The sequence below is a fragment of the Thermobia domestica genome, chromosome 5, assembly GCF_964235325.1.
Source record: "Thermobia domestica chromosome 5, izTheDome1.hap1.1, whole genome shotgun sequence".
Classification (NCBI taxonomy): Eukaryota; Metazoa; Arthropoda; class Insecta; order Zygentoma; family Lepismatidae; genus Thermobia; species Thermobia domestica.
In genome coordinates, this window is record NC_137458.1 from 151253143 (window position 1) to 151267902 (window position 14760).

The window sequence follows — 14760 nt, forward strand, 5'->3', positions numbered from 1 at the left end:
TATTTGGTAGAGATATAGACGTTTATAAACGCACTTCTCTTAAATTTAAACTCATTTTTCTCGCAAACAAGATTGATGCATCTATACTTTACAGTTTCAACCAAGTCATATACCTGTATAAATCCAAGCAAAACAGTTTAAATTTAATACAATATTGTCCTCTATAATTACTATAATTTTGAAGAACTGCTAAAGAAAAAAAGAGGGTTCCACTAAGTACTGACTCCAGCTAAAAGAATGGATCCTTTTGCTTACTGGTACTTAGCAATGACCACAGATTGGTTTTGACTGTTTATTGACTTACGTCATGGCGGCAGCATCATTTCAGATTTCGCATGTGGGTATACAAGGTTCTCTACCAACATGAGTTTCACGTTTTTCTTTTTATTAATATCCAATTTATTTAAATATATGTATTACGCAAGATCATAGGAACAATTGTGCCCTGCCCTTCCCAAATGACGCCTGAGGTAGATTAGTGTGTTTCATCTTGACAACTCTATACTTTCGTGACTTGCTACCTTTTCCTAACAACAGTCTCATAATAATAGAGGAGGAATCAATAAGTAGCACAATTTATATAGAAGAAGATGTAAAGGCTCATATTAAAACTACTTTCCAACATAGCCGTCAAGTCTCTCAACCCAGTACTTACGTCGTGGCATTAATTAAAAAAATACCCGGTTAGCACAAGTCTGTCTTTTGGGAGTATAGCCATTTGCACACAACCAATTTGACTTCATCAGAACAGAAACATTGGCAGCCAAGAATTTCTTCATCGGGCCAAAATAACTATAATCTGAAGGTGTGAGCTCAATATTATAGTGTATGTTCGAGCATATCCAAAGCAAACTTTTATAGTTACCCACGAACAGAAGAAGCAATATAAGGGCATGCATTGTCATTAAGGAGTTCGATATTTTCTCAGTAACGTTACAGCGCTGGTCTCGAAGAGGAAGACACAACTCTGCCAATGTTGTTTCATATGATGCAGCATTTACAGTGGTCCCATGTGATAAACAAACTACCAATATAACCCCTTGTACATCTCATAATACATTCAATAGCACTTTTACGTAGATTGAGTCTCCTTGAATATCATTTTCGATACGGAATTGGTGTGTTTCCATTTCATTGATGCACGCTTTGTTTCAGGTATGTAGTGGTACCTCCAAGATTATCACCTGTAACAATATCTTCCAGATAAACATGTCCTTTTTCAGTGTATCGTGCAAGGTGATCCAAGCATATCATCTTTCGTTTTCTCTGATTCTTTGGCACTCACTGAGCACTCATTTTACAAAATTTCAGTTTGTTTTGCACCACAAGATACACTGTACCACATAAAATTTTGAAAACACTTGACAATGTTCTAAGAAGGATTTGCCGGTCGTTACAAATTACTTATCTAATGACTATGACATTCTGTTCATTCGATTTATAAACACCTGATACATGGCAAATTTGCAAGGTTCAAATTGCAAACTTTAATGAATTTCCACCGTTTGGTGATGTTATTCAATCCAAACAGTCTTCTTCTTAAAACGCCTGTGAACTTCACTCAGGTTTTTCCCTCTTGCCTTACAATAAAGAAAAGAAATACATATTTGTTCACTAATAAACGACCGTAACATACGCACCATCTTCGATCAGTACTTTACATATTTAGTACTATAGCTATACCTGAGAGAACAATTGCCAAGTACAGTGCAAAATTCAAACTACTTCTCTTTCAAATTTTACCTGATCTGTATAGTATCGCATGAAAAAAAAATGTGCATTACTTATTGATTCTCCCTCACAATAATAATATTGCTAGGAAAGTTCTGAGTTATAATAGATATGTATAGAAGAGACTTGGACATTAGAGAAGAAATAGTTAGAGAAGTTAGAGAAGAAATATTTAGAGAGCTTCGAAATGTGGTGTTGGAGGAAGATGGAGAAGATAAAATGGACAGAAAGATTAACAAACGAAAATGTTTTAAAGCGAATAGGAAAGAAAAGGACGCTTCTAGCCACCATCCTTCGTAGGAAGGCCAATTGGATTGGACACATCTTGCGAAGAAATTCTCTTCTTCATAACACCATAGCAGAAAAGATGGAAGGAAAGAAAGGAGTAGGGAGGATAAGAACACAACTGATCGATGACTTGAAAATTAGAAGAAAATATTGGGAGTTGAAAGAGGAAGCTGAAAATCGAGAAACATAGAAGACAATTCCAGGCCCAAACTAAAAATTAAGAAGAAAAACAGAAAAAAACTCATTAGTCCCAGGACTTGCTAATAGGCAGAATACTTAATAATAATAATAATAATAATAATAATAATAATAATAATAATAATAATAATAATAATAATAATAATAATAATAACGGAAGAGAACCACGGATAAACCTGTGGAATAATTATACTGTAGTCTAATAGTTATTACTTCTTCTCCCCCCCCCACCACCACACACACACTTTGTTACAAACTTTCCCTTTGGATTAGTATGCTGTTATAAGGCATAGTTTGCTGAACTTTTATGTGACAACATTCTATCCTTTAACCCCTACTAGAATACGATGATGCTTATATTTTAAAGTACTTACATTTTATAAATATTCCTGGAATTCTCACCACGTCACTAATTTTACAGCCAGGTTGAGGAGCCATTCCTCCATTTGGATAGAAGTCAGCGTGGCCAATTGATTTATACATTCCAAATATTCCTCCATCAGTATGAATGACATCTACAAAGTTAGCATCAGAAGGATCTAGGCGATCATCAAGATTAACTGATCTGAATCTTGGCAATGCTGGATCCAGCGCTCATGAAACATATTGATCATATATTAAGAAAGTTATTTTTAAAAATTCTTCGAATCGTTTCTATATTTTCAAGTAATGATGCAGAAACATAATGTAAACTAAGTTTCCATGTCCCAAGAATTTACCACATTGTTGGAATTTAGTAGATATCTCATAACCCTGACGCCTACAAAGTAAAATCTAAACTCTAAGGAATTTATAAAAAGATCATGTTTTATAACTAACTAACGCTACGGCCTACGAAATCCATAGGTTCAATGCCGCGTTCACAATAGCTTTCCATTGATTTTCTGTACGTAGCCAACTGCATCCAGTTTGTACTTTGTATTCCTATCTCTGTTATATCCATCTTAATATTGTCCTCCCATCTGCGCCTAGGTCTTCCTAATGGTCGTTTTCCGATTCGACTTCCAGTTAAAACTTTGAAAGCTTTCCTACTTTCTTCCATTCTGCCTGCATGACCTGTCCACCTGAGACTAATAGACTTGATGAATGACCCTAACCATGTTTGGTGAACTGTATCTACTATGCAATTCTTCATTATGAAGTTTACGCCATTTCCCATTCTCGTTCCCCTTGGGTCTCAGGATCTTGTTCTCGAATACTTTCAGTCTACGTTCTTTCGTCAGAGTAAGCGACCATGTTTAGCAACCATACAGGACAATAGGCATGATCACCGTTTTATATATTTTAGGTTTCAAATTCTTCGACAGAATTAGCAACGACAAAAGATTTTGAACTGAATAATAACACAAATTCCCTGCTTTCAGTCGATTTCCTTCCTATCTACCTTCCTGACTTCGTATTTTATAACTACTGCTTATATTTCTTTCCTTGGTAATCTCAAAAATTTGGTTGAATTTTATCAATGAAATTGATGCTCCTTTTTTTAAAAAAAGAAAGTTAAAAAATTATTAGTGATTGAGAATTTGATTAGTGATTGAGAAATTATTACTTGTGTCTACTACAGGCAATAGTAAGAGGCTAATCCTTTGTAATTTTCTCCGGATAAGAAAAGTTGGTTTAATTTGCAATTATATTATAAATCAATTCTGAGTGTAAAATCATCCAACTTTCAATAATTAGTGAACTGTTTTTTTTATTTCAGTTTTAAGGCTAACTGTCACTGCAGTTCTGCCTTGTCTCAAGTATACAGGATTGGTATTCTTGTGTGAGTACAAGATCTTTTAGTATCATTTAGTTTTTCAGACACTTGCCAAAAGAAACAGATATAAGAAGCTGTACTTCTGATTGAAACAAAAGATAATTGTGAGATACTTTAGTAGAATTTTCTCTTCAAATACAGGAATGATCAAATATATTCTTCCAAGGGGATGTAACATGAAATATTAAAAAAAAAGAAGTCATTCTTTTGTTAAGATGGCGAAAACTCTGCTTGGATAAATTGAACTCACATAGGGTCCAAACATTATTTTTTGCTAAGTTTCTTTTACCGGTTTGAAATATTTTCACATCATGCAGTTCATAAGAGCACCAATCTGACTAAAACTGGCACAGTATGATAATATTGCAAAACATATAAAACAAACGTAACAAGAAAAATAACATACAAGGTTAGCTCCGATCCGACCCTAACATTTACAGTAAACTTAATTCGTAGTTTGTAGACGATCCACCGGTAGTTCTATATTTTATTTAATTCGCTTATATATTTATTTTCATCTTAAAATATTACGTGTGACAATCCTAGAGATACGACATTTTTATGCAGGTTAGTAATATATATACTATGTGAGGGAAATGGCGAAACAACATAACAACCACGAACTAGATCGTAGATGTAGATGGCTAACTAAAGTTGGGAACACTTTTATCGGCTCAATGATTCACGTCCTCGAGGTATTGCAAAATTTAAAGAATATTAAATAATTTATATGATTAATTTTCAATCTTTTTGAGATAACATGTATTTTGAAATAGAACTTTTGAAACAATGAAATACCAAGAGTACTTTTGAAAAGATTATATTAGCAGATGTTGGTTTGGATTTAGTACATCATCGTCAAATAGTCCTAATAACGCTTTATGGACGCTGCAATACTAACATCATCTTATTAGTAAGAGCGTTCAACGATTATTTCTGAAACCCAATGGGGCACAGCTTCACTTCATTAATCTGATGATAAGTGGTATTCCAGTGTTTCTAGGGCATTGACAACAAAGATACAGATGATCTCAGTATAATCTAAAGATTGTATTATTTGAGCTATTAAAAGGAAACAAGTAAGTAGTGGCGGAGCATTTTCACCTCACTCATGAATATTCATGAGTGTATAACTTCTCCCCAGTGATTAATAGTTTTGAATTACATATGCTGTGGAGATTCTCTACATTTGACAGTTTTTAATGATACATAATAGTTGTTTTCACGAGCGGTCTTTTTTATAGTATGACAGTTTGATAATTGATACAACTTCCTCCACATATTAATGATCTTGGAAATGACACAGAAGAAATACCATAATATATGCAGCTGCGTATGGATGTTGTATATAGAAAGAGAATGTCATGCATATAAATGAAATAAACAATATATTATCTAGTTATATGTGTGTGATCTGCATAATTCATTTTCTAAAGGCAGTTTTTATATCCTGCTTGTCAAATTAGCATTTCTTCAAACTGAAAACATTTATTATACGTGACATTCTCTTTCCAGGCTACATGAATCAGGCTACATGAATCAGGTGCCGTTGTTTAAAGTGGAATGTGAACTATTACTATGATTTGTAACCGGGGAACGTAGTCCATTGTTAAGTTTCCAGAAAAACGGAGATGTAGACTTAATTTTAAGCAAATGAGAAATTGTTAGTTTCAGATAGCATTGGGTAAAATTTACGTTTTAACTGACCTACACACAGTCTACAAGAAGATGTAACTAACTCTATTAAGAGTTACGATGGGTTGCATTTTAGATATAACGAAAGCTTTACGCAGTATAATAGACATTTGTGCTGCGTAAAAATAACGTATTTTTAAATAAGCTTTCATATTTTTTTGTAAGTGTGATTTTTGTGACAAAAGTTTGCATTAGGAAGTGTGCTGTAAGCTATTTTGTATTTGTATAATTATTACTATAATTATATTTGCTATACTTCAAACAAAATCAACGCGACTTAGGTCTAATAAATGACTGCTCATTATTTTATTTAAAAAAACATATTGTATTCAAATTATTTTGTTTGAAATATAGGAAAACTATATAATTTTGTTCTTATATTTGATATTCACGAATTCCTGGCTGTACTATGATCATAAGACTTCTAAGAAGGAAGTGAAGAATAGCAAGCGAAACGAAAATTGCACCAACTGTGTGTAAATCAGCAATTCACAACTTTTAATGCAAGTTGCCTACTAGTATGCAAGTGACAGATTGTTAGAGTCTTGCAGATGCTTGCTTGCTGCTCATTTAGAGATGAGAAAACTTTTTAAAGTTCCGCAAGTCTAGTGTAAGCGAAGCGCAAACTTATGCTATGTAGGATGTGATATACTCTGCAATGAAGCAGAGACCGAACTGGTGGGTCACATACCTAGACCAGAAAGAAGATAGACGAGAAATAACATACATTGATTTTTCTAGAGATAAGAAGCGATGTGCATAGAAGACAATCGAATACAAAATGTATATATATAACCAGTCGTTTAGCAGAAACTGTACAAATGGAAAAGATCAGTTGACGGAAACATGTAGAAGAAAATGATGGAGACCTTCGTTCAGCAGATGATTGATATCATTTGAATGCATATGAAAGTTACACTTTTTATATTTACGCTGAACTTTACAATTTCTCTACAGCGGTAGGAAAATCATCTATCAGTTGGTAACACAGACAAACGTTGAAAGCACAGACGGTGGTTGGTTTAAATTAATTATTTTTACGTCCTAATAGCTTTTAGTCTCATGCATTGTATTTACGCTTCTTTATTATAAACATGAAAATGCAAAGCATTTTGTTTATACGGTTAGTTTTAATTATTTGATAATATTTGATACTGTACTGATTTGTATATTATTTCAATTAGGAGAAGATAGTTGAAAAGTTTTGTCTAGCTAGACGATTATGGATACCTTAGAGTACCGTGATATGAGCATGTTTTTAAGTTACAGAAGGGTAAAACAGAATCATGATGAAAATTCGTAGAAGAAAAATGTGTAAGGATATAAGAGATTCGTGAATTTAAAGTTACAATTGGCATCATATTTAGTCATTAAACTAAAATATTTGAGAAAGACTTAAAATTTTATATAATTGTATCTGACATATCCAATTAAAAATGCGCACGTTATTCACAAGTAATGTAGTTAAACACGTATTTGAAGACATTTAGTGATATTTTCATACATTTTTAAAGGTATGTCTGAATATTATTTTCAACGATATATAATTACTTTGACTATATAGCTGAAAAGCATTCATACAGATATGTATTTTAGCTAAATGTCTTGTTTTCCAAGGCCCTAATACGTGATATAATCTATTCAACATTTCATGAACTTATCTCGTCATCCACTACTAAATTACGTACATCAGTTGCACATTTAAATCAGTAAATTCTTAATTTATGATTCAACTAGTTATTAGTGTGAAGAACACATCACGTCATAATAAATCATAATTGAGCAAATCAATTATTATTAACTCTTCAGCATTGGAGATACAGATAATAACTATTTCAATTGTTCAAAATTGGATTCCAATTGTAAGTGCAATTGTTATTATTACTTTTAATATTTTAGTTTCATATTTAAATATTACTTGAAGGTTCGTTTGTTTATTATCTGTATAAGTAAATGTTTGTATTCATACTATTTTAAAGTATCTATAATCCATTTTCAAGGAAATGAAAATTTTCTGCATTTTAGTTTATCCGAAGAAACAATGTGTAGTGTATTCTCCTGCAAGAGTAATGTTTCTGAAATTCAGTTTAACAGAAAAAGTTAGTAACAAAATACGTTAATAAAAAAATTTTTAGTGCAAATGTTGATGTATATTGTAACCAAACGTTTCTACATTTTAGTTTAAGAGAAGTTAGAAACAATATGTAGTGTAACTTTCTGCTAGAAAAACATCTGGATTTCAATTTAACAATAAGTTAGTAACAAAATAGGTTAATAAAACATTTTAGTACAAAAGTTAATGTTTAATGTTGTCACAATAAACATTCTGCATTCTAGTTTACCAAAAACGTTAGAAACAATATGTAGCATAATTTGCTTAAGAAAAGTTTCTGGAATCCAGTTTAACAAAATTTAGTAACAAAATATGTTAATAAAAAATTTTAGTGTAAAAGTTAATGTCTAATGTAACAATAAACATTGCGCATTTTAGTTTACCAAAGACATTAGAAAAATATGTAGTGTAACTTCCTGCAAGAAAAAGTTCTGGATTTCAATTTAACAATAAGTTAGAAACAAAATAGGTCAATAAAAGTCTTTAGTGCAAAAGTTAATGTCTAATGTTCTAACAATAAATATTCTGCATTTTAATTTATCAGGAACGTTAGAAAATATGTAGCATAATTTTCTGCAAGAAAAGTTCTGAAATTCACTTTAACAAAATGTTAGCGACAAAATATGTTAATAAAAATTTTAATGCAAAAGTAAACCTTTAATGTTGTAACAATAAAAATTCTTAATTTTAGTTTATCAGAAACGTTAGAAACACTATGTAGCATAATTTTCTCAAGAAAATTTTCTGGAATTCAGTTTAACAAAAACAATAAAATATGTTAATAAAAATTTTACTGCAAAAGTTATTGTTTAATGTTGTAACAATAAATATTTTGCATTTTAGGTTATCAGAAACGTTAGAAACAATATGTAGTGTAATTTTCTGCAAGAAAAGATTCTGGAATTTAGTTTAACGAAAAAGGTTTGTAACAAAATGTTATTAAAACACTTTTAGTGGAAACTTTATTTGTATAGTACTGTACCAATAAACATTCTGCATTTTAGTTTATCAGAGAAGTTAAAAGAAATATATAGTGTAATTTTCTGCAAGAAAAGTTTCTGAAATTTCGTTTAACAAAAAAGTTACTAACATAATAAGTTAATAGAAGTTTCTAGTGCAAAAGTTAATGTTTAATGTTGAATCAATAAACATACTGCCTTTTAGTTTATCAAAAACGTTAGAAACAATATGTAGTGTAATTTTCTGCAAGAAAAGTGTCTGGAATTTAGTTTAGCATAAAGTTTTAGTAACAAAATAGTTTAGTAAAAAAACTTTAGTATTATTTGTATAGTGCTATAACAAAAAAGTTACTGGAAAATTCCTCTATTTTTTTTAGTTTTAGAAAAGTTAGAAACAACATGTAGTATATTTTCCTGCAAGAAAAAAGCTTCTGGAATTTGGTTTAACAAAAAGTTAATAACAAAATATGTTAATAAAATTTTACTCCAAAAGTTAATGTATAATGTAACAAAATGTTTCTGGAAATTAGTTTAAGAGAAATTTAGTAAAAAAAATGTTACTGAAAAAGTTTTAGTGCAAAATTAACTGTATAGTTTTGTAACAAAAAATGTTACTGAAAGTTTCTCTATATTTTGTTTTTCAGATAAGTTACAAACAATGTCTAGTGTAGTTTCATGCAAGAAAAAAGTTTCTGGATATCCCTTAAATATCATATGCAATCCTCAAAACAGTTATGAAATGTTAATTGCATAATCTTCTAGGTGTCAAAACTAGATAACTATACTTATTATTATTATTATTATATACACAAGACATCCCGGTCTCTCCTTCACACTAAATCTTGAATTCATGCTAATAGTAGTCGCCAATTGTGCTGCTGCTTGCCTTACACGTTCTACCTGACGCTGTAAAACTATTTAACCAAACTATAGTGTTCCAAGTGGTATCCCTTATTATCAATTGAATGTTTCAATTTGTATATAAAGCTAATCCTAATAAAAAGCAAACGCACTATTAACGTCGCTACCTACACTGTTTAGATGATGCCAAACTTTTCGTAATGTGCATTCCTGTTATTACATATATATCTCCTTTACTAATCTACTATTTTTACACACATAGTCGCTATTGTACTCTCAGTAGAAGAAAATTGTGGGTTTCCAGTGTTTAAAGAAATTCCTTCAGCAAAGCAATCAACTACAATAATACAACACAACTTATTATTTTCCATCCATTTCCATCAACCTAATGTATTATGTATAGATATATAATAATTTAATTCCATATTCAGGATTTCATTCGTTAACTGTGCCATATTACGCTTTCAACATTATTTACCTACAATACGTTTCTCTCTTTACAAAATGTTCCGTACCAAAACTTTGTAAACAATAACTAGTACTCTCCATGAACTAAGTCACTTCTGAAACGAAATGCTTTCGTTCATTCAGAGTGTATTTCTTGTACAAACATTGTGCAGAGTTCTGTTTCTCCTACATTCTCGTTCCACCAAATTATAAATTCGTATTTCATTCATTCCTCTTCTTAATCCCAAAGATATAGTCATGGGACAATAAACTTACAAACATAAACACACACGAAGGTTTCCGCCCATGGAATATTTTGTTTTGATTTAATTGTATGTAAACTCACAAATAACTATTAATAAGAAATATATTTTAATCAGAATACTACTGCAGCTACTACTGCAGCTCATATGTAATATATATTTCCTAACGGACGAAGAAAAATATAAAGATCTGCTTCTTCCGCTGTAGTTTGAAGGTCAAACACACACACACAGAGAGAAATAGAAATAAGACTTGCTACCTGTTACAGAAAACGCAATCAGCTGCTATTATATAATCGTTTTCTTAATATCTATATCTAAGCGACTATGTTGGTACAATGACATGATTCCCTATAAATTACATTCTGCAGACATTTCAAAGATGTGAGTTTTCTCTCAAACAATACAGAACAAAAAGGAATTGAACATAAAACCCTCGGCGAAATTATTCAGTTATACCAAAGAAAGTAAAAGTGAATCCTCTTTTTTTATCCCGTCTTTCCAGTTTCTGATCGCTTAAATAATTCATTCAGGTTTTTTCCTCTCTTCCATCCAAGTAAAGAGAATAACTGTGCTGTATCACATCCTAGCAATACAATTAAAGATTAAATTAATTAATTACTAATTCTTCATACATCCCTATGCCGTCATTGCACGCAAGAAAATAATTCTGAACTTATTTAAAAATTTAAATATGATAATTCCTACCAAAGAATTACAAAAGATCACTAATTAATATTTCTTACATACAAATCAATTACGTATATTAATTTAAGGGCACGAAGCGGTTAAACCGATGAGGTTTGACCTTGGATATTATTGGTCTTCAAAGAAGAAAGAATGCTTCCTGCTGTCCTGGAAGGGTGAGTATAAAGGGTAGTGTCCTTCAGCCGTATATTAACATTAATGGCAAAAAGTTAGTAATTAGCATACTACCACAAGTTTGATTCAAATAAAAGGTATATTACGGGTACATATGAACTTCAATTACATTTTAGCAATGAAACTACATACGTGGAAAGGTAACCTGTATACAAGTAATGAAAGGGTAAGTACTTTCGAGGTTACATATGTTTAAAGGGCAATACAGGAAATACATATAATAATACTACTTACAGGTAATGAGTATAAGTACAAAAACTAAGTACTTTCAGTGTTACATACGCAAAAGAAGCAACAATGGAATAATGAGACTACAGTCCAGTAAAACGTCATCATAAGCATGTGTAATTACATGTCAGTAATTGTTCCTAAATTACCGGTAGAAAACCAGTAACAATAAAGTTCAATTACAAAAGGGTCGTTGTACTTCAATTAAAACCTTTAGTACTTCAACGAGTGTACTCGAGTAAGAGTACGTACTTAGAGTAATTAAAATATCCGTTTCTTCGACTAGGGTACTTAGAGTGTATGTACTAAGCGTAATTAGAGTGTATGTACTTAGAGTACTTAGGTAATTAAAGTGTAATTACTTAGAGCACTTACTGTATGTACTTAGAGTGTAAGTACTTTCAAGGTCAAAATGGACTACGAATGCAGATACTACTACTCAAGTGTTGATCTCAGGTAAAGTCAGCATTCCCTTTATGCTGACTACTCATCACCCTACAATCCGGCTGGTATGCCCTAGCCCCTAATGACTTTATGCCAATAGTTTACTTTAGTTCATCTTTTCCTTTGTGAAGGAGATTTGTACGCGTAATTTTATAATCTTATAATTATAAATGTAAAACAATAATCAAAGTACATTAAATAAATTTAAAAATAAATAAAAATAAAGTTTTAATTGCATAATTACCAAAAAGGGGACCGTACATCAATTAACTGCCTAGCAGTAGTTATGATCAATACGTCCCGCCATATTTACAGTTAAAGTTAAAAATATTATTATTTCTTTTCTTATCTGTAAATTTGTAGAATGATGTAAATCTGAAGAAGACTTACCAGTGATTCTCCCAATTTTCCCGGAAGTGATTTTCTGTCCAGTAAGTCCACAGATCATTCCACCCAAACTATGACCAATCATATGTAATGAAGACAAATTAAGTCCTTTATCCACAAGATAGTCAACAAACCTTGCTGTGTAATTTGATACTGCATGAGAATGACGCACAGATGTACCATACCAAGGTCCTGCTGCTAATCGGCGATAGTCAACTATTATTAAATTGTGGCCTCCTTTTTGTTGATAGGCTGCAAAAGAAAATAAAACCTTGTAAAACGTGTTGAAGTTATAGTTTATTGTTTTATGTAATACAAATACGAAACCCTAACATATTTTAAAATTCCAATATATGGATATAATCCGTGGAATAACTAAGGTTTTAAGTTTTCCGATAAGATTTCCTTTCCTTTGGCGCGTTTTACGTTATACCTTTTTATTTTCCTCTGAAACAATTTATTCCTTTGTTTAAATAAATAAAAGAAATGATAAAAAATGGTACAAGTGTTTTTATATTTTATTTTAAATTAGAACAACGGATTTGCTACATAGTGTTAAAAACACAACTGAACCATGTAACCTTAGTATTTAGGGAAAATGGTTGTGTTCTTTTCTGGTATCTACCCATCACCTGAACCTCACCTCTAAATAATAATTTGCATTTAGCATCTTAGTCTTCATTTGTTAACATTGTCTAGATTATATCAAAGTTTCGATCAATTATAATGTGCTGATATCAGGTACAGAAGCTACTTACTATGAACTAATAAAAATAGAACCCAAAATGGTACTGAATTTTGATTTGTCCTTCATGGATTTTGTCTAGAAAGCATAAAAACAGAGCTAAGATTCAAAGTGTTTATTGCAAAGCAATTAAAAGGTAATAAAGATTTGTGTAATTTGGTTGGTTGAAATTGAGTTTATCGTCTCTTTCAGAATCGAGGTCATATGAGACGATTATCTACAACTTAGCGTGTGATCTGAACCATATGAACTCTCCTACCGGAAATTGTAATATACTGTACATATTTGTGTTTTACATGTTGCAACTATTTTTAATGAAATTGCCCGTTTAAAATTAAAATTATTGTACGTTATTATGTTAAACTTGTTGCGGAATCTGAACACAAAATCAATTAGATGATAGAAAATTTGACGAGGGCTGTTAAGTATATGGGATGAAAATACTGTAAATGTTAGAAGGACAAAAGCTATGGTGATCGGAACGAAGCGGTCAGTGTCAAATATAGAAGTAGCAGGGGAGAAAATACAACATGAGTCTAATTTCCGATACCTGGGTAATATTATTAGTGATGACAGGAAATGTAAACGTGACGCAAAAGCAAGGAGAGGAATGGTAATCCTATGGTAAATCAGAAGCCTTCAGAAGTAAGAGAATACTATTTAGTAGGAAATTGAATAAAGAATTGAGAAAAATACTCGTAAAATGCTTCGTGTGAAATATTGTACTCTAAAATTATGAAAGACGACTGGAAGTTTTCAAAACGTGGGTGTGGGGATGAATGGAGAGAATTAGCTGGATCGAGCAGAAAACGAATGACAGGATGTTAGAAATGGTAGAGAAGAAAAGAACAGTTTTAGACATTATTAAGAAGAGGAAAAGAAACTGGTTGAGACATTGGCTAAGAAGAAACTATATCACGAGGAACGTGCTAGAGGGTGTGGTGACAAGAAAGAAAGGAAGGGGCGAAGGAGAGTAAAAATAATGGACGATACTAAAACAGAAAAATTCTACGTGAAGGCGAAGAACTTAGCGGAAGACCGAGGAGCATAGAAGCTTCTCCGCTGCGGCAAGTGACCTAGCAATAATGGCAGAATACCTTTGATGACGATGATGATTGTGTGAAATCATATAACTATGTGTTTGTTATATGTAAATTCTGAATATCACATATATCTCTTTCTCCCTGCAAATCGTAAATTATTCCCTTTTTCTCTGAGAAAAATCTGTCAAACATGGGGCCAGGCCCACCAAACAGGGTTCCTTGTTTGGTGTATGTTAAACTTGTTTAATACTTGAGCAAATAAAGAATGTTCATGATACACATTCATGTGTATCATGAATCATATGAAATAGTCAACACAACATGCCAACATGTTAAAATAATTAAAACAGTTGACATGAATAATACACTTTGTTACTTTCATTTGCACACACTTGCGAATTTATAAGCATGCTATTGCATAATAACCTGAGTTTGATCTTATTTTTTTTTACTTTTTGGGATTTACATCCATATAAATTCAAAATTAAACAAATGGACTTACATAAACTATTAATTAAGAGTAGTTTATTGGTACATTTCCTACAACCTGTGATTGTAACTTCACGCACTGCCAAGACTCACGTTTCAGTGAGGTAGCAAATATAGTAGAAATATAGCTACAACTAGTTCTAATAATAATTATAATAATATGCACTTATGTATACATATGATATACATGTATGTTGCTATGATGAGTTATTAATCATTTCATATTTT

At 31.5% G+C, this 14760-nt stretch overlaps 1 protein-coding gene across 1 annotated transcript in view; it reads right to left on the bottom strand.

Moving 5' to 3' along the window:
- Nucleotides 1–14760, bottom strand: part of LOC145685284 (pancreatic triacylglycerol lipase-like) — a 37891-nt gene that overhangs the window by 8590 nt on the left and 14541 nt on the right. Inside the window, exons 3-4 of the mRNA XM_081757652.1 lie at nt 12259–12507; nt 2592–2810 (exon numbers count right to left, since the gene is read on the bottom strand). Coding sequence (XP_081613778.1) covers nt 2592–2810; nt 12259–12507 — 468 coding nt within the window. The remainder of the gene's footprint in view (nt 1–2591; nt 2811–12258; nt 12508–14760) is intronic.